The sequence below is a fragment of the Equus caballus genome, chromosome 18 (genome assembly GCF_041296265.1).
Source record: "Equus caballus isolate H_3958 breed thoroughbred chromosome 18, TB-T2T, whole genome shotgun sequence".
In the NCBI taxonomy this organism is placed as follows: Eukaryota; Metazoa; Chordata; class Mammalia; order Perissodactyla; family Equidae; genus Equus; species Equus caballus.
In genome coordinates, this window is record NC_091701.1 from 72,973,611 (window position 1) to 72,994,058 (window position 20,448).

Sequence of the window (20,448 nt, forward strand, 5' to 3'; positions counted from 1 at the left end):
ATAAATATAATTTAGTATAGCAGCAAAATTAGCTTAGGAATGTATGAAACTATTCTAAAAGTGTGATTTGTGAGGACTGTTTATGTTGAGAAAAATGAACAATGAAAAGGCCTTAGGTTCAAAGGACTTACCACATAGACGTGCTGTTTATGCAGCCAAAAATCCAACTATTTGTATCCTGTTGATTAATAACACAAAACAAAGCACACAAATATTGTAGAAAATAATTATATAAAATAGGCATCTTCAACATTTTACTCTTATACGACAGGGTCAGTGGGCACAATGAAAACACAAAATCGCAACTTGTTATTTGAAAATGTATCCAAGGAGTTCTGAAAAATCAAAGAGATCAAAGGTAAGCAAAGAAGTCTAATGTGAACATAGGTAAGCAAGTAACCCAGAGCAGCAGTGTGAGGAGGAGGGACCTGATGGGTGTCACTTCACAGCATACTGCCTAAGCATTTCCAGAGTTTGAAACAACACTTTCAGAGTTCAGCAGTTATGTAGTAAGCAACCCATATTTTAAGCAAAATAGAAGAACGAACAACTACAGGTGGACTTTTATACAAACAGTAAACAATCTAGAGCCAAGTAATAAAAAATAACAATTAATCAAAATAAAGCCTTTTAGTTTACCATTTGAGTTCTAATTTGATTACCAAGCAGATAACTTCTATGCAACTGAGAATGTGTGTGTATTGAAGCATAATTCCAAGGGCTAAAGATGAAGCTAGTTACTTATTTATCAGTGCAGCACAGGAATGCTAGAGATGGTTGTGATATTTTAACAATACTATAAATTTAGCTTCAGTCATTTAGGAGCAGTATGACCTAACAACTTCACTCCAACTTTTAAGGAAGTAGTGAGAGCAATACCCCATGATCTGATGATCCAACTACTGAAGCCCTACCAGGGCCTAAGAGGATCGGAAACACTGCTCAGATAGCTACATAAACTTGTCCTTAGTATACAGTAGGACAATAAAAGAATCAATCCTTTCATTCAACTGATATTTATAAAGTCTATTCCAGGGCCACGGAATTATGCTACGCCCTCAAGGAAAATCATGAATCAGGAGGAAATAGTCTCTGCCTTCATGGAGCTTAAATAAAATTTTAAGACATTTTTCAAGAACACAGAAAAGAAAGCTGAAAAGAAACAAACAAAAAACAATGTGGTCTTTCTCTGCTCTCCACTGCTGGCGAAATACTTGTGAGACTTTGGTATCAGTTGCCTTTGCTTCCCAAAACAATGGGGCATTATAAAGCAAGGCAACAGAACAGATCTGCACAGCCTAGACAAAGAACCAGCAGCCTCTCAAGATCCAACCCACTTTTGTAATAGGTTATTGAAGCTACTAAGGGAGCCTATCGTCAAGGATAGCCCTTATTATGAAAACTGCCAATATTCCACACTACTTACTTCGGTGTACAGGGAATTCTGACTAATTCATCAACAGATCGAATAAAGTATTATTCAAGCCCACCCTAAAACATTGTGCTGATATAACCTAGAAGGTGTAAAAAGAACAATTTCAGTTCATCTGGTAAACACCCCTAACTCAACTAATTACAAAAATTGTATTGAAAATCTTTTTAAAAAGTCACTCAGGAATTGCCAACTCATTCCTGAACTACAGAGAAAAGAAAATTCTACTTGATCATAAAATTTATAGATCTAAAACAAAAATCTGTCTAAGTGAAAAATGATGCCCTTGATAGCTGCTAAAATCTTTAGGTAAAAGATTGATTAGGAATCTTATAATGGCTAGATCATGCTGATACCACCTGACTTCACTGGTAAGTCTTTATGTCTCTGAAAGTGGGACAACCAGATATTACATACTTCCTGATGAGATAAGTACACAGCTCTACTTATAAAACATTCCTACCACAAAAAACGAATCTGAATCTAATCAAGATTCTAGATCTAAATACCAGTTTACAGAAAACATGAGGGATAGAAATACATGCTAAAGATTCAACAACAACACAATCAGCTAAACACAGAATGTGGGAAATTCTATAGAACATATAACTCACTGTCTTGAACAAATGAACGGCCTGGGGAAAGGAAGAGAGGGCTGTTATAAAAGAGACTTAAGATCCATGCAGCGGATGCAGATGCATGTGTGTGCACTGCGGATTCTGATTCAGATAAGCTAACGTAAAATTTAATCCAACAGAGGAAAACTGAACCGGATACTACCTGATATTAAGGAAATAGTAATTTTGTTGGATAAAATAACGGTATTATGGGAATGTGTATAATTCTTATCTGTTAAAAAATATTGAAGTATTTATGGATGAAATAATAAAATGCCTAGAATTTGCTTTAAAAATGCTTCAGTCAAAAAAAAAAGGAAGGGATAAATGAAGTAAGAATGGCAGAATGTTGGTTAAAGCTGTGTGATGGTTACGTGAGAACTCAATATTGTATTTTCTCTCTACTTTTGTATGTTTGAAAACTTCTATAATAAAAATTGAAAAGATTTAAAAAAATTCACCACATGATCTTATGCTAATTAATACCCATGGACATTAACTACAGAAAACAGATCCTCCAATAAGCCAAATGGATAATTTGCACTTTGGCAAGGATTTTTCTCAATATAATACTGACATCATGACTTGAAATTTAGTAATGAGTATAGATATTTTAAGCCATAACTCTCAGGGCCAGATTCTCTTGGGATAAATTACCCATCTAGATTTTAGGCTGAGAGATGCTAGTCTTTGTGAGAGATGCAAAACTCTACTAATTTCACTAAAATCAGTATTCATCAGCACCTAGTCCACTACGCCTGCCTATTATCCTTTCTCAAGACTTTGGGGGGCTGGCCTGGTGGCGCAGCTGTTAAGTTCCTGCGTTCTGCTTCAGCGAACTGGGGTTCACCAGCTCAGATTCCAGGTGCAGATCTATGCACTCCGTGTAAAGCCATGCTGTGGCAGGTGTCCCACATATAAAGTAGAGGAAGATGGGCACGGATGTTAGCTCAGGGTCAGTCTTCCTCAGCAAAAGAGGAGGACTGGTGGCAGATGTTAGCTCAGGGCTAATCTTCCTCAGAAGAAAAAAAACCCAACTTTGGTACATATCAAATGGCAGCATCTACCATGTATCTAAGAGATACATTAGATCCTAGTTCTAAAAAATAGAAATAACCCTAAAAAAGGGAGAAGGAGGAACTCAAACTATGAAAGATGCAAAAATAAAGTGAAGAATCCTGGGGCATGCCAAAAACAAATCAGAACAGAGAGAAAAGAATCCAAATTGGGAAACAAATTCCTGAAAGTAAGAAATGTTGATAAGTGATTAAAATATTATTTAAACATTTTTTTTTAAAGATTTTATTTTTCCTTTTTTCTCCCCAAAGCCTCCTGGTCCATAGTTGTATATTTTCAGTTGTGGGTCCTTCTAGTTGTGGCATGTGGGATGCTGCCTCAGCATGGCTCGATAAGCGGTGCCACGTCTGTGCCCAGGATCCAAATTGGTGAAACCCTGGGCCGCTGAAGCAGAGTGTGTGAACTTAACGACTCGGCCACGGGGCCGGCCCCCTATTTAAACATTCTTAATTAACAAAAGTATGCAACAGCACCTAACATTTTTTACAATGCCTAGCACAGTAGGTACTCATTAAAAAATACACAAACAAAATCATCACTCTGATGCTGTAAGTATAAATAACGATAACAGTTACTAAACTACTCTAGAGAATATTTGGTATAAAAGTACTAGAAATTTTAGTATGAAAGCCAATGGAAAAACAGGATTTACTTTATAAAATTCCTACAGAATATAGCTTTGCTTAAATATGTCTATTCTTTAAAGTACTAATAGAACTTTAGAAGTAAAGTAGCTTTGAATTGAATTCCTTCATCCTAAACATAGTTAAACTAAGGTAGAAAGACAGGGCGGAAGACCTCAACTAGAGCCAAAGGTGTAATTTAATAGTGTATTATTAGTTATGGAAAACATTTTGATTAATACTTTTCAATCAAATATTTTTCAACTAATTAGATTTAATAATAGTTATAGCTAAAGATGAGATCTACTAGATATTAGTTGAATGTGAAAACTGAACAATAGTTACCCTTTTAAATTGACATAAAATATATGAATTAGCTTACCAGCATGGTGCTCTGACAATAAACATGAGTGTAGATTTTTCTATGATTTGCAAGAGGAAATGTAAAATAGATCTTATCAGACTCCTAAAAAAAAGAGGGAAAACACAACACAACTATCATAAGAGTGGATAATTTCATCATTCAAAAATCCAGATGAAGCAATGAATAATTGTCCTAATTTTATGATTCTTGGTGTTGTTGAGAACCAATATTCTGGGAATGGGAAGAAGATCCAGATGTAAGGCAGAGAGATCAAGTATAAACCATGTAGTCCTGAATATGTCACAGAACTATGAGTGTGAATGAATTTATTTTGCTTTGGTTTGGTTTTTGACCTCACAGTCAAGATAAAATACATTCCTTAGCTCTGTCCACTGAAAAGGCCTAGAGATGCTAACCTATTAGCCATAAACATTTCTAGTGCCCAAATTATGGTTTTTAGACATCGTTTCCCAAATAATAGAAAGAGCTCCTTATAGGAAAAGCTGATGCAAGGACTGGGGCAGGAAATTTACAAAATGAGCTGAAATATCTTCTCACACTAGACAGTGAGGAAACTATCAAAGACAGCTAAAGAGCAGCTATATCAAAAAGATTCAGGAGCCTAACTTGAAATGGCTTCCATGGGTCAAAGATAAACAATTTTAATATCAACTTTAGTATCAAAGGTAGAACACTTTTAGTATTTTAGTTTAGATGGAAATACAAATACGTTTAAATCTATGAGTTCATAATAATACCGCACAAAAATAACCCTAAAACTTCTTACAGTCACTGATGGAGGACATTTGTGAGCCGACTTACTATTCTGAAAACCAGAAAATATGAGACCCAAAGATCCAAGCAACTGTCATTTTTTTCTTCATGATTTGTTCCACTTTTGATAAATTTAGCAGATGAGAAATTTTTCTATATAGTGTTCCCGTTAATATGAAGAAGGAATAATCAAATTACAGTATCATCATTTTTGCATCCCCTTAAATGAGTTAATGACTTCAGGCATTCTTCATCAATAGCTGCTAACAACATAAAAAGAGAGCCAGTCCAGCAAAACTAAAAACCTGAATCTGATCAAGTGTCTAGATCCAACTACTGAGTCACAGGAAAGCAGGCAAATGAATACGCTGAATGATACTACAGGAATGCAATCTGCAAAATCAAGACTTTGAAACTCTTCGGGACAAATGACTTGTATTTTTCAACAAATAAACTGTAAGGAATAAAAAGGAGGGGAGGAAGCATTAGAGATTAAAAGAGGGATGAGAGACATCAACAAATAACCTGTGGACCTTGTTTGTATGTTGATTTAAACAAACAAACTGAAAAACAAAGAAACAACAAAAATTTGACAGTTATGATAAAACTGGAAAATTGAACACTGACTAGATATTTATTATTAAGGAATTATTATTAAATTATTTTAATGTGGGGAAAACGATATGTGGTTATCTTTTTTAGAGTCTTTAACTTTCAAAAATAAATACTACAGGTTTTTTTTTTTTTTTTAAGTAAAAAAACCTACTGGTGGTCTACTTACGTTGTAAGCCACATACGTCCATTTGGACACTTTTACTGGAACCCACATAGATGTTCCTAAAGTAAAAAAAAATTGATTTGCTTGGGTTTTTTAAAAAAAAAATTACACAATTTCTTTTATTGAATGTTGGTGAAATATTTCTCAATCATAACAGAATTTGAAAAAGAAGTGGTTTGTGGAACACTGACTATTTTAAAATAGAAAATCTAGTAAGATGCTCTCTGTATACTCATCAGCAACTAGCAATCACATCAAGTTAAGCATTTTAAATCTACTTGATTTAAAATGATGTCTTTAACTCTTAAGGAAGTATCAACAGATGGAAATTAATATTTTATTTTCCAGACAAGGCAAGTAATTAAGTAGAGTATGACAGGTTTTATATTTAAAAGCAAAATTTACCAATGAAAATAAGGTGTTAATCCAAAAGAAGACTGAAGAGTGACTGATACTGAGAAACTAAGTAAAGAATAACAGAGTACATAAATAATAGAGTCATGTAAAATATGACTTGCAGGAGAATGAAGACATTTAACTCCAGCTTTAAAAATTTTCCATTTATGTTATTTTCAGGACAAAACTTTTATCAGCAACATCTTAAAAACTGCTTTTCTATTTTTTCCCTTCTTTAACCAAATCTCATAAGAAACCATTATAGAGAAATTAATATAATAGGATTATAGTACCTGAAGTACCACAGTTTCAGACTTCGTCTGCTAATAACAAATTTACCCAAAAATAATAATCAAAACTGCACTTAAAATTAAAACATATTATTATCACCAACCTGTTAAGTCAGAAATTATTGCTGGGTTTTCCTCAAAGTGTTTTGCTGGGTGTCTTATAAAGTGGTGATTCAATACTGACAATTTCTTCTTAGGATTTTGAGTTATCTAGAAAGAACAGTGATACATTCTGTATCCTTTTATATCCACTGTGATAGTTCAATGAAACTTTGTTTCAAGTAATAATGATAAGAGCCAAAAAGTTACTTACTCTGGGCCAGGCACTATTCTAAGTGCTTAAGATGTTATTAACTCATTTAATGATTATAAGAACTCTAGGGGATGATAACCTTTTTATCTGCATTTTAAATATGAAGAAACTAAAGCACAGAGAAATTAAGGAACTTGCCCAAGGCCACACTCCTGTTAAGAGTCTGAGCCAGGATTCAAACCCAGCAGTCTGGCTCGAATCCAGGCCTTCAATCACTACGCAATAGTGCCTCTCGAGTAACAGTTAAGAATAAAACACATAAAGACATACAGAACCAGAAGAGAACTTAAGAGAACCTCCAGTCTAGTGATTCCAACACACTAGTTTCCAAGCTCAGACCAGGGCCAATCCCACAACAAAGAATTCCTGGTCACTAGAGAAAACAAGAATTGCCAACTGTCCTTCCTTGGAAAATATTCTCCTTTACTCTGTCCTTTTTACTTTCCTTCCATCAATATCCTTTCTTTCATGAAATGAAAATGAAAGCAGACAATGGGATTTTTCTATTGTCTGTCCTAAAACATCCTAGCACAATAAATGTTGGCAACCTTGTATCAGTCCTTCCCTTTGAAAAAAAAATGTACTGGGGTATAAAATCCATTTAGAATTTTCACTATTCAATTCTCTAGTTTAAGCATTGAGGTCCTAACAGGCAAGTGATTTTCTCAACAACAAAGTGAGAGAATGACAAAGAAATGACAGTGAGGACCAGATCCACTAAATCTTTTCAGTCCCTTTGGAAGTCACAATTAAAACAACATTGAAAAATGAAAAATGTTTGCATTCCATGACCAATTCACAGTGATAACTCTACGAAGCTGATTTACTTTAATAAATATACTAACTTAAATATGGTACCTTATGGCTTAAAATGTGGTAAAACACAGAACGATTTGGGTCTCTCTTTTGTTGCATTCTTCAGGAGAGAGCTATGTATCTATGATTCCCTCTACTAGTAGTTAAGCAGCTTTCTGGAGGGTTAAGGAAAAAAATACAGACACTATCCCATTCCCAAGAGAGAAGGCTACAGGAGCAAGATTCAAAGACACGATGATAAGGAGAGCATTGCCTAGAGATCTACTGAAGAAGAGGTCACATGTACTAGTCTTTCAAAGATCTGGAGCCTTCAGGGGACAGAATCCATAAATATCTGGGTTGCAATGCTTTGCATAATGAAAAGAATTGCCTAATACACGAGGAACTTCTCCACAAGGAAAGGCCAGAGCCATAGTTCACAGAACGTGTTTCTATGGAACAGTGACGTGCTGCAAGAGCTGAGGTGAAAGGCTACTTAAGATGAGTAACAGCAAATATTCCCAATTGATAAAACAAAAATTTGTTAATGGATAGAATTCTCTGAATTATGCTGAAATCTTTGGTGCCCACTACTATTTATCTGCTAGCAGACAAGAAAGAGATAAAAGAGAAATATGATGTTCCTATAAAGGGCACTATGATTTCTGGGTTTCCTGCTAATTGAAGAACTTGAAAAATCACTAGTTTGGAGACTTTATACGTGAAATCTCATTACAGAAAAGGTTCAGCTTCTAGAAGTACACAATCTAAGTCTGGTAAGCTTGGGTTACTCAATGAATGTAGATATTTTGATCCTATCAGAAAAATAAAGATATTTTTTAAAAAATTTAAAAATAATAAGATAGATCATAAGTCTACAACGTATTAAAAAAATGATAAAATAGCTTGTAATAAGTATTTCTATTAAGTTAAAAGAAGTTAGAAGGACATATATAAAATTTTAAATAATAAAGGGGAAGAACAGGGGGAACATTTAAGATATCCTTTCACTTTTTCATTTTCATTGCATTCTATCAATTACTAACAGTGGTCAAAGTATTAGCAGACAAAAATAAAGATATTTTGAGTCTAATTACAGTAATATAAGGTGTAGGCTTCTATTTTCACCAAAGTAAAAAAAAAGTATTAAATCTATCACTGCTGTAACAAAAGCTTTTACTTTACTGAAATAATTTTTAGTTTAAAATACATACTTGTTTAGTATCAGCATCAATAAGATCAAAGAACGCTCGAATTGTAGTCAATTGCAACTGTTTACACCTAAAGATTAAAATTGTCACAAATGAAACTTTCTTTAAAAAATACACTTTTGATACAAACACACACAATTCTATTATTTAACAGAATATCTGAGTTTCCTTTAATGCTGTAACCTCTAAAATTATTTCACAAATCATTATTAAGCATCTACCTTAAAGCTGACACATATAAAATAAAGCAAATTAAATCTTCCTGGATGTTTGACAGTAGAACTGTCAGGTTCCCTCTGTCTCCCCTTGATCTCCTTGTCTAACCCCAGCTATTGACGAACTGTTGGCCCATCTTTATATGCCTGAACTGTTGTGGTTCTTGCAGGCACCACTTATTGCACAGCCAGAAGAAGGTGAAAACAGCATCTTTAAGCCAAAACAGAGAGAGAAAATAATAGGGCCTATGTATTTCTTGACCCATATTTAAGCTATTTCTTTCTTTATTTATATTAAGGGTAAATCTAATTCCTAGTTAGTTTTCCATGTGCTGCTGCCTAGAATAGTCAACGCTGCATTAATCAAGTCCCTGAGTTTGGTGATTGGCCAAGGGCTCAGAAAGTCCTACCACAAATGCAACTGATTCTGTCCAACTATGACAAACTCTAAAATTTTTATATTTAACACTAGCTTCATTTGAGACTAATGCTACTGGTTCTTTGGGAGATGATTTTATGAGTTGTTAAAGGAACCTTCATCAAACCGAGACAAGAACCAAGGTTAGAGTTCTAAGTACCTAAGTTAATCTTTCTCACAAATCCTTATTTATTTACGGAAAAAGCTCTAAGAAAGCTAACAAACCAATCAATGCACTGATAAGAAAAGAGGACCACTACAAATCACCAAAATAAGCTATATTAACTCACCACACGATGGAGAGGTGGTCAGTTGAGACCCAGGTCTTAGGCACTGCTGAACTCTAAAGGAAAGGAAAAAAGCCAAAAGTCAAAGCACATTTGTTATTCTCTGAAAGGTTTGAAATTCTTACAAGCTAATATTTAGACACATGTAACATTAGTTTTACTATTTTATAATGCATAGACATTTCTAAATGTTGCATTCTTACAAAAAGTGGTCCAAAAATATTAAGGTATTTCCTGCAAAAAATAACATAATTCTCTGTCATTACTGCTCAGTCAAGCTTAAATCACCCTTTAAAACTTATTAAAGCTATCCATAGATTCTTCACTGAAGTTTAATGTCTAACTCTTTACTACTGTAATAAGGAACTAAGTATAAGATTCTTGAATAAATCACAGTTTATGTGTAAGTTACTATAGATATTTTAGTAATTTCAGTTCTGACCAGACTACTATTTGATAAATTTTAAGATGTTACTTCTTAATCAGGATGTGCCCATGAAATTCCCAGGCCAGGAAGTTTTCAAAATAAATATGTGTGGAGACAATTTTAAACCTACCAAATCAGACTCTTACAAGTGAGGTCCAAACTTATTTTGAAAAAAAATCCCTAGACGATTAGGACATATATTATTGGTTAGAGACATAAGGACAACGGATACTAAAAAACATAACTATTTGCAAAGGCTTCCTAAGAATGGCACAGCACCCTTCAAGAACTAGATTCCTTTTCATACCAGGTTAACGACCTCCCTGTGAATAGCATCTTACATACAACAGGGGAATGTTGAATAAATCTGATATTATTTTCACAATCTCTCTCTCTGCATCATCGAAGACACAATGAGCTGCCCTCACCATAAACTGTCAAAACAAAACGAAAATAGGAAACTAACAACATAGATGCAAGAAAATTTACAGAACCTAAAACGTCTCTTTAATAAATGAGCTAAAAAAAGAAAAAAAGTAGGGATTTATAACTTCTAAGGAGTCATTGTCACCCTTGTACTCTGCAAATAACAATGTGTACTTGGGTTCCAGGCTTTAAAGCAAGAGGGATCTTACGTGTTGAACTTTTAAACGTTAGAGCTCATGTTTAGCAATTACTGCTGACAGTCTACTAAAAAATTGAGACAACCAGAGTTCACTGTGGTTCTAAGATTATATTAGCTGCTCAGTAGAGTAAGAACTCAGAGGAGACAGCATTTACCATTACCAAGGACACAAAACTGGTTTACTTGCATTCACTGTAATGAATGCATCTGTGCTAGAGTTGAAAAAGGGAAAGGCATCACAAATAATAAAGTTAGTTGCTCATGATCTCTGTGGTGAAAACTGCTGAATGTCCACCAAAATCCATTCTTCCTTTCTTAAACTCTTGGCTAGACTACATCTCTTAGCCTCTCTTACGCTAGGGTGTGACTAAGTTTTCTCTAACAGTATGACAGCAGGAGTGATGTGTGCCATTTCCAGGCCTGACTGCTCTCCTCCATGCTCTTTCCCCGTTCTCATGGTAGAAATAGTGATGATGAGAGCAGCCTTGGAAGTAAAGCATTCAAGAAGGGGGTGCCTACTGACAGCCTGGGTCCCTTAATGGGACTCCTTCAAAAACCACCCATCAACTTAATTACACACTTAGGGCAGTTATATGAGTAAAACATAAACTTCTATTGTGTTTGAGTGCCGTTGCCTTCATTAGAGTATATTACAGCAGTTCAGCTTACCCTAATACAACTGTGGTCTCTAACTTAAATAATTTTTCTAGTCCCAAAAGGCGTAAATGTCATTTTGCTTTTCTTGAGATAATCATTAAAAACTGTTACTTCTAATTATTTTTTAAAGTGAATAAAACTCAGATTATACAATATCCAGCTTTGAGAAAATTCCCTAAGAAGTAAAATATTTTCATCGAAAATACAAGCTGCCTTGAAAGCAACACATTATCAAATGGATTAGAAAAGAGGGACACATACATATATATATATATATATATATATATACATACATACACACACACACACACACACACACACACGATTAAAAAGACTAGTTTCTTGAAAGATAAACTGCATGATGTGGTATCAATACAGCATCATGCTCCAGACCAAGTCTAGGAAATGATCACATCCAATTTTACATGACTAAAATATCTGTGTTTACTAAAGAGTGGACATTTAGTGTTTTGAGGACTTGCAGCAAATATCTGCCAACAATATTTAAAATCAAATAACAAGATTCATATCAATAATGAGGTTTAAGAGATTTACCAGTCTAGTTCCAAAGCTATTATGGCCACACCATAACTCCTCCAGTTTTAAGAAAATGGTGGGTAACAGCAGAATAGCTTAATAATTTTTGTTCTATGTGTAGTAAGCATTCAGTAAATACCTGTTTAATGAATGCACAGCAATCTAAGATGGGGCAATAGTAGATGAGCTGAGCAAAGGAGTATCTATGAAGAGAACAACTATGAAACAAAACACTATCTCCTAAAAAGCAAAAAGAACTCTATGGATTTTCTCTTAAGAAATTAAATTAAGCTATATTTGGAGATGATGTGTACACTGAGTTAAAATGTTAAGATCTTAACTGAAGACTTCAAGGTTAAATATCTAAGAAATAATAAGTCCTAATGGAAACTTGAACTCACTTTACAGAGGCTATGTATCCCAGTTAAAGACTAAATACTTGATGTCCTAGCAGGGAAGAATAATTAAAAAATTAATTAATCGAGGTTCTGTTTATATTTTCAAAGCTAATTTTTAAATTTTAAAATTGGTAAAACCTGACTCAAGTTCAGCAATCAGGAGTATGTGGTACGTTTGATATTCCACTACTACTGTATATAGCATACCACTCAGATATAACAAGAGGCCCTTGGACTTCTGCCCACACTTTCTTTTACTTACAACTCTAATCAACGGATAGGCAACTACTTTGAACAAGAAATAATTATTCCTCATAAATAAGACCATTTTCACAAAGCTTCTAAGATCCTTTTCACTTTCTGTGGACATAAGCATCCATGCCTCTGCCTTCCCAACATAGTCCCATTCCTTCCTTCATATTCTCTCTCACACACACACGCATGCACACAGAGCAGTACTACATCAACGCAGCAGTCATTTCCAAGCAGCTACTACTTATTATTTCTCCTTTCATGCTTCACTGTGTCCATCATATTACGATTTGAGTAGAATCTAAAAAAGATTACCACAACAGATAAGGCACTGGTATGATGGCTTAATTTTGGCAGAAAAGTCAGTCCTGAACGAACTTGGTAATCCCGGAATCCTCCAGCTACAGAAAGCGTGGTCAAATTTATGTGTCTAGCATTTAGAATCCAATAATTGTTTACAGTCATATAAAAATCTGGTAGGAAATAAAAAAGACACACATTAAAAATTAGGAGTCATTCTCTGCAACAATAAGCTATCTACAGTACTAGTATTGAACTGAATTTCTGTGTAAGCCATCTGAATCACCTATAAACAATGTTATTCATACTTCTCCATTTTGAGTAAAACAATTTCTGTAGATATATTCTGCCTTCCCTATTAAATCAGAGCACAAATACTATGAGTTACAAAGGTATCAATAAAGAAAAAAGATATCCAAATTTTATTAGCTTTGATAAGCCCACATGTGAGTCCTACATTCCGCGAGGATGCTGCTTATTCATGAGCTACAGTATATACAACATAGCAAGAAGAAAAAACACTAAAATTCTTTCACAGATAAGAGTTTATTACATTAAAGAGCTGCAGATGTTCCTAATCATGCCAGTGTCCCTGCTTATAAGGCTTAGCAGCTCTCCACTTCAGCTCACCATGACCAAAGTACTTTTTAAGTTCTGAAAATACAATCTATCAAGACACTGACATTTACATTAGTCTTGACATATGCTGCTACAGAAAATCTGAGGGTTAAAGAGGTTCTACCCATTTATTGTAACAAGTAGTTCAAAGGAAAGAATCTGCAGACAATTTTTCTACTTTACCTATGGAAGGTGAGAAAATTTTAGTGTCAAAGATTTGAGGCCAGGGCAGGAGAGTTCTCATTTCCTCTTCTGATTTTCAAAACTTAATGCATTTTGACCCTGGCATTTGAACCCATTGAGGGCTTCAAACATTTTGGGGTAGCAAACTCTTCCCATTAAAAATCTCAGCAATACTTACTTAGATTGCGAACAAGCAGCCCCATTCCTAAAATGTGCAGGGCCTAGAACAAGAGTACCAATGGGGTACATACGGCCATATGTCTAAATATTTAAAAGTCAAAATTCCAGTTAACAAAATGTTAAATCAAATATATTTTCCCTGCCTACCTTGACAAATATATCATTGAAATAACCTGGAAAACCAGGTTCAAATTGAGAATTCTAGGACACCTCGGAGTTGCTCGCTGGATCATGGCAGCATAGAGAGAGGAGACCTCTGGCCCATCACTGTGCTACCCTCCTCTCTTCCCTCCTCAATTCCATCCTGCATCACAGAGACCTTGTGTGCACATCCAAGCTCTGTCTGTTCCTCATGCAAAACTCAAGCTTAGGGTTGTACACACCTGCCTCCAGGATAGATTCAGGTAAGAGGCCCATATAGGCCCTGGAAGTGGGCATGGGCATATGGGCAAGAAAAGTCTGGAGGCCTGGTTACCTGAACCATGGTCTAGGAGTAAAGGCACAGCCTCCCAGTGGGGAGGCTGCTTGGCCGGTACACTCCTGCCCCTGTGGGGAATGGCAGCACCAGAGCAGGGCCCTCCAAAGTGCAGAGCCCACTGTAGGGTTTCATTTCCCCTACTGAAGGGCAGCATTTCCACCAAGTATGAACAGGGAATCTACTTCCAGAGGTAATATGAGTGTCTGTCTCCTAAAAACCTAAAATCCACCAACCCATGAGCTTTTGTTTTTTCATTCTAATTCTGGTTTAATGCAATAAAAAATAAATACAGAATAAATGGGAAAGAGGCTTAATTAGGGGAAAGCACACTGATCCTAAAAATCACTTTCAGTCTGAGATTTTTGGAGACAGATCATCACTATCTTTCAAAACAATAAAACCTGACTTTCTTGAAAATTCTTCCCTCAAAGAATTTTTTTTGCTGAGGAAGATTCACCCTGAGTTAACATTGTGCCAATCTTTCTCTATATTTTAGTATGTGGGCTGCCAACACAGCACAGTCACTAAAAGAGCAGTATAGGTCTGCGTCTGGGAACCAAACCCAGGCTGCTGAAGTGGAGTGCGCCAAACTTAATGACTAGGCCACTGGGGCTGGCCCCCTCAATGAATTTTTAAAAATGTATTTTGCGTAATACTAATTTAATCCACATGGCTCATCTACATACACCATATAAAACACAGTAAGAGAAAGAGTTCTCTTGTGTGTTAACAAGTATTATGACTTGTCTATGCCTTTAATTTTTTTCCTAAACCTAATAATTATTAGAATTAGTAAAACAGATTTAAACAACTTCAATAAGAAAACTAAAATTTTTTATTAAAAGATTTCTACAGGCAAAGTTTTAAATGTAATAAGGAAAAAAATCAAACTTCACAGTAAGTACTGATGTACCAGATATTCCAGCAAGTAAGTTACTCCTTGGCAACGTTATGTTAAGAACAGCGCTTTGGAAAACCACTTTGGTTTGGAGTCACTAAGATATATTTTAGATAACTATAAATAAAATTTTCATCACAATTAAGATAATGCAAATTCTGATAGGGTAGGAAGTTGTGCAAATTTACTGAAAAGAATGATCTCTTTCTAAAGATTTTCTTCTACTCATAAAATATTCCAATAAGCAGTAAAGATAATACTTGACTTTCTTTAACAAAAAGTTGACATGGCAGGCATTTAATTCTTATTCTGTGACATTATCACTATTTGATTAGATGACAGCAATCATAAACTCCCACAGTTTATTCAAAATTCCCTACAACATCATAGAATTAATCCTAACTTGATTTCGTCTGTTATAGTAATGTGCCTCAATTAACAGGCAGTAGAGCACGCAAAGGTTAAGGGCACAGGCTCAGGAACAAGTTTGCCAGAGTCAAATACCGGCTCCACTATTCTCCTGCCATGTGACTTTGGGCGAGAACTTTATCTTGGCCTCTTTTGTCTATCCATAAACATGGGGATAACAATGGTACCTACCTCAAAGGACTGCTGTAAAGATTAGGTGACATAATAACACATCATGTAAACACCTTAACGCAACACCAAAAGACAGTAAGAGCTTAATAAATATTAGCAATTCTACCTCACTATAAAAAGTGTTAGCAGACCTATTTATTTAAAACAAGACATTTCTACTGTTTTACTTAAGTATAACCTTACTTTGAGGGGTACTGGGAGAGTTAACAAAACATAGGAGGTATAAACACACTTTAAGAGACCAGGAGTTATCCTCAAGAATAACTAAATTGAAGTCAAAGTGCCTAGGGATTATAAGACACATGCAATCCATGTTAAGATGCTATGGACAAAGAAAACTAACAGCGGTGTCAATTATGAGCCTAAGTTGAAAGTTACAAAGAGAGATGCTCAGAATTGGAGTGGCAGATTTGAAACTGAGCACTTCACACATGGATAAATCTGTAGCACACTCTAAAGAGGGCAGCTGCAAGGATCTGTTTAATCCTGAACAGCAATGGGGAGGTCAGTTGGTGTTTATGTAACAGTACTCACCCGTAATAAAACGATCTAATGGCATCACAGGAGCAACATGAGGTGTGGCTTGTGTAATAAGGAGATTTATCAGATCTTGTTTAAAATTTTTTAGTGTAAGCAATGCTCTTGCAACAAGGCCGCCCATAGAATGACCAATTATTGCCACACTTTTTGGAGCAAATTCTTGACCCTATTAAAAAAAATTTCACCAAGGCATAATTAAGGCTTAGTATCACAATAAAAATATTAAATACTTCTCTCTGAGTAATTTTATAGAAAAAAGAAAATTAAACTATTCATACAACCTCTCATCACAAGATAGAGAAATACATTTTCATATACTCGTGATTAGTGTATACATATTATTTTGTGTTCTGCCAAACATTTTTAACAGCTATGCTTTGGTTTTCTAAACCAAAATCAAAACACCTTGTCTAGCTAATCATGTTTTATCACTTGTTACATTGCATGTAAGAGATGTAATTATATTTGGTATATATCAGAATATGAGATTTTATAGAATACAAGAAGTCATTTATTTAAAATTGGAAACATTACAAAAAAGCCGGAACAATTATTGCCACAGCAATATACTACCTCATCAAATTGATACTTATTATCTCATCAAATTCCTCTCTATTGTGCACCTGGGTTGAAAAAAAAAACCCCCAGCATTTCATAACATTATTCACTGACAATTATGTATTTCATTTTTTCACCAAATATTCCTTTCTGAAATATCTTTTCTGTCTCCATGCAGTATCCTCAATTCCACCACCAAACTTGCTCATCACCCTCCACGGTGATCCTTCATGTCAGTCTTTTCTCCTGTTACTATGAATAAATTGGACCTTGTGAAGAAAAAGAGTTAACATAGCAGGCCTGAGACTGCTATCTTTAGAACAGACTGCATAGGAGGCTGGTTCTGGGACCTTAGATTTCAGGGGTTCTCATCCTTACCTGAACGATAAGAACAGCCCACAGTGCTGAAACTGTTTTGCAAACAATATGGTCTATGCTGAACCCTGCTGCCCTTCTGGTTGGGCTTTTGGTATGTGCTAGACAGAGGGTGTCTACATGATCAGCCCCCAGTAAAACTCTTGGGCACTGAGTCTCTAAGGAGCTTCTCTTGTAGACAACACTTCACACATGTCACAATTCACTGCTGTAGGAATTAAATGCATCCAGTGTAACTCCCCTGTGAGAGGACTTCTGGAAGCTTGCATCTGGTTTTCCTCTGGACTTCATCCCATGCACCTTTTCTCTTTGATTTTGCTCTGTACCCTTTCACTGTAATAAATCATAAGTATAACTATATGCTGAGTCCTGAGTCCTTCTGGAGAATGAAGCCTGGGGATGGTCTTGGTGATCCCCAACACACATCAGATGTTAGCAAAAGACAAACTCTACAAATGTGCTCTGAAACCTATTCCTTCTGGCCTTCTCAAGTACCTCACTCCAGCAATTCTGACTTTCTTCTTGCATAGTTTCTCCCACTCTACCAGACTATTCTCACTAGTATATAAATATACTGTTATTCTCCCTTAAAAAATAAAAATAACTCTTTTTACTCCCACTTTCCCCTTAGTGACCACATCTTTCTCTATATCTCTTTATAGCAAATCTCTTCAAAAACAGTTGTCTATACAGTACTTGCTGCCTCCACTTTCTCAACTTCCATACACTCTTAAACCCACTCCAATCAAGCTTTTGTCCCAACAACTGCTCTTATCAAGTCATCAAGGAATCTAATGTCAATTCTCCACCCTCATCTTACTTGACTATCAACAGCACTTGATATAGTTGATCACTTTTTCCTCTTTGAAATGCTTTACTTGGTTCCCTTGACAACATACTCTCCTGATTCTCCTCTTACCTCAGTAGCTGCTCCTTTTTAGTCTCTTGCTGGTTCCTTCCCATCTCCCCTCATCTCTTAATACTGGAGCGACTCAGGCCTCAGATCTCTTCTTGACCCTATTAGTGATGTCATCCAATCTCATGGCTTTAAATACATCTATATATTGTCAACTCTCAAGTTATTATCTCCAGACTGGACCTCTTCTCTTGAACTCTAAACTCCAGTTGCATACTAGCTACACCTGAGATGTCTAATGTGTATCTCAAATCGAACCTGTGTAAAACTAAACTCTTAATTTCCTCCAAATCTGTTTATCTGACATTTTTTTGCACCTCAGTTAACGGCATTTCAATCCTCCTAATTATTCAGCGAAAAAGTTGGGTGTCATCCTTAACTCTTCTTTCTCTCTCATGTTGCCCCTCATATCTGATCCCCCAGCAAATTTTGTTGCCTCAACCTTTAAAATGAACACCAATCTGACCATTTCTTATCACCTCCACTGCTACCAACTTGATTCAAGCAACCATTATTTGTTGCCTGAAGTCCTGCAATAGCCTCCTAACTGGTCTCTCTGCTTCCATGCTTATGTCCCTTCAGTTTATCCTCAAAGCATCCAGAATAATACTGTTAAATCAGAACATGTCACCCTGCTCAAAAACCTCTGCAGTGGCTTTCAATATTTTTTCAAATAAAAGGCAAGATTCTTAAAATTGCCTCCAAGGCTCTATAATCTGCCTTTCCCCCAACCTCTCCTTCTACTAACTCATTCTGTCTGCTCCAGCCATACCAGTCTCCCTGTTTTTTCTCAAATCCAGTGTGCGTGCGCTTGCTTCATATATGAGTTTACTCCGCCTAGAGTACTCTTCCTAGATATCCAAATGGGCTACTACTCATGTCCTTAATTTGTATTAAACTGTCTGCTTCTCAACAGAAGTCTTCGCTGAGCACCCTTATTTATAATTGTAGTCCTCTACCCTTGACTCCTTATCTCCCTTTCCTGTTTTATTTTTCTTCCTGGCATTTATCACCATATAAGATAGTATGTATTTTTCTTATTTATGATGTTTACTCTCTGCCTCTCCCCACTAGAACATAAGGTCCAGGAAGGCTTAGACTTATGTTTTATTCATTGCCGAATTTGCACGCAGACTCCTGATGAATGAACGAGGTTTTCTCCATCTAAAAATGTCCTCTCACTTCCCCACATCCAAATTCTATCCATTCCACAAGATTCAGCTGTCTCTCTCTACCTCCTACTGTACTTGCTTATAACAGGAATCTTACTTTCTAAAAGTTTCAACTTAAAAGAAAGTTTATTAGTTCTATTGTAAATTTAATATTTCATCATTAGAGAAAATCTGAAAACAAAAAACAGAGAAGGAAAAAAAAAACTACCTAAGGTATAATATTAAAGACATGATTGTTTATTGTGAATGACATTTATGGAAATCAATCTCACTTTGCAATCACATCTTATTTATCTCATCCAATAAATATCAGATGCATAAACGGTCCTGTACCTAATATGGCTTGTTTCCTCTCATAATAATCAGGGTAGATTTAAGCTCAGTAACGACTTGCTGTCGAATGAATTTTAAAATCCTGGCTTATGCAAAGAATCATGATGTCTAAATTTCACTTTCAAGACGCACAGGAATACCACACCGCCTGGATGAACACAGCTTCGCCGTTAAGTCTTGAATTTGGGCACTGCAGGTCTTCCAACCTTGTTCTTCTTTTTCAAGACTGTTTGGCTTTTTTAGGTTCTCTGCATTTCCATATAAGCTTGTCAAATTTTACAAAAACACCTGCTGGTATTTTGACTTGTATTGCATTAAATCTATTGGTCATTTTGGGGAGCATCAACATCTTAATCCATGAAGTTGGTCTGTCCATTTATTTTGGATTTAACTTCTCTCAGCAAGGTTTGCAGTTTTCAGTGTACAGATCTCAGACACTTTCATTAAATTTACCCATAAGAATTGCATTTTTTATACCATTGTAAACGCATTTTAAAATTTCACTTTCAATTTGTTCATTGATCTTTTAATACTGATCATTTATCCTGTGACCTCGCTAAATTCACTTATGAATTCTAATAATTTTCTGTAAATTCCTCAAAATGTTTCTGTATATTTGTCATCTGTGAATCCAGACACAACTTTAATTCTTCTTTTTTAATCTTTATTATTTATTTTTCTGGCCTTATTGCACTAGCGAGGATCTCTGCACAATGTTGAACAGGGGTGGTGGGAGCAAGCAGAAGCTGAAAAATGGAGGAAAAGAACGACCTAGTACATAACATTAAAGACATTTGATTGTTTATTGTGA

At 35.5% G+C, this 20,448-nt stretch overlaps 1 protein-coding gene across 1 annotated transcript in view; it reads right to left on the reverse strand.

Annotated features, from left to right (window-relative positions):
* Window positions 1-20,448, reverse strand: part of PGAP1 (post-GPI attachment to proteins inositol deacylase 1) — a 69,330-nt gene that overhangs the window by 33,776 nt on the left and 15,106 nt on the right. Inside the window, exons 4-11 of the mRNA XM_023622272.2 lie at window positions 16,278-16,449; window positions 12,802-12,959; window positions 9,594-9,646; window positions 8,674-8,740; window positions 6,456-6,561; window positions 5,669-5,724; window positions 4,132-4,215; window positions 132-178 (exon numbers count right to left, since the gene is read on the reverse strand). Coding sequence (XP_023478040.1) covers window positions 132-178; window positions 4,132-4,215; window positions 5,669-5,724; window positions 6,456-6,561; window positions 8,674-8,740; window positions 9,594-9,646; window positions 12,802-12,959; window positions 16,278-16,449 — 743 coding nt within the window. The remainder of the gene's footprint in view (window positions 1-131; window positions 179-4,131; window positions 4,216-5,668; window positions 5,725-6,455; window positions 6,562-8,673; window positions 8,741-9,593; window positions 9,647-12,801; window positions 12,960-16,277; window positions 16,450-20,448) is intronic.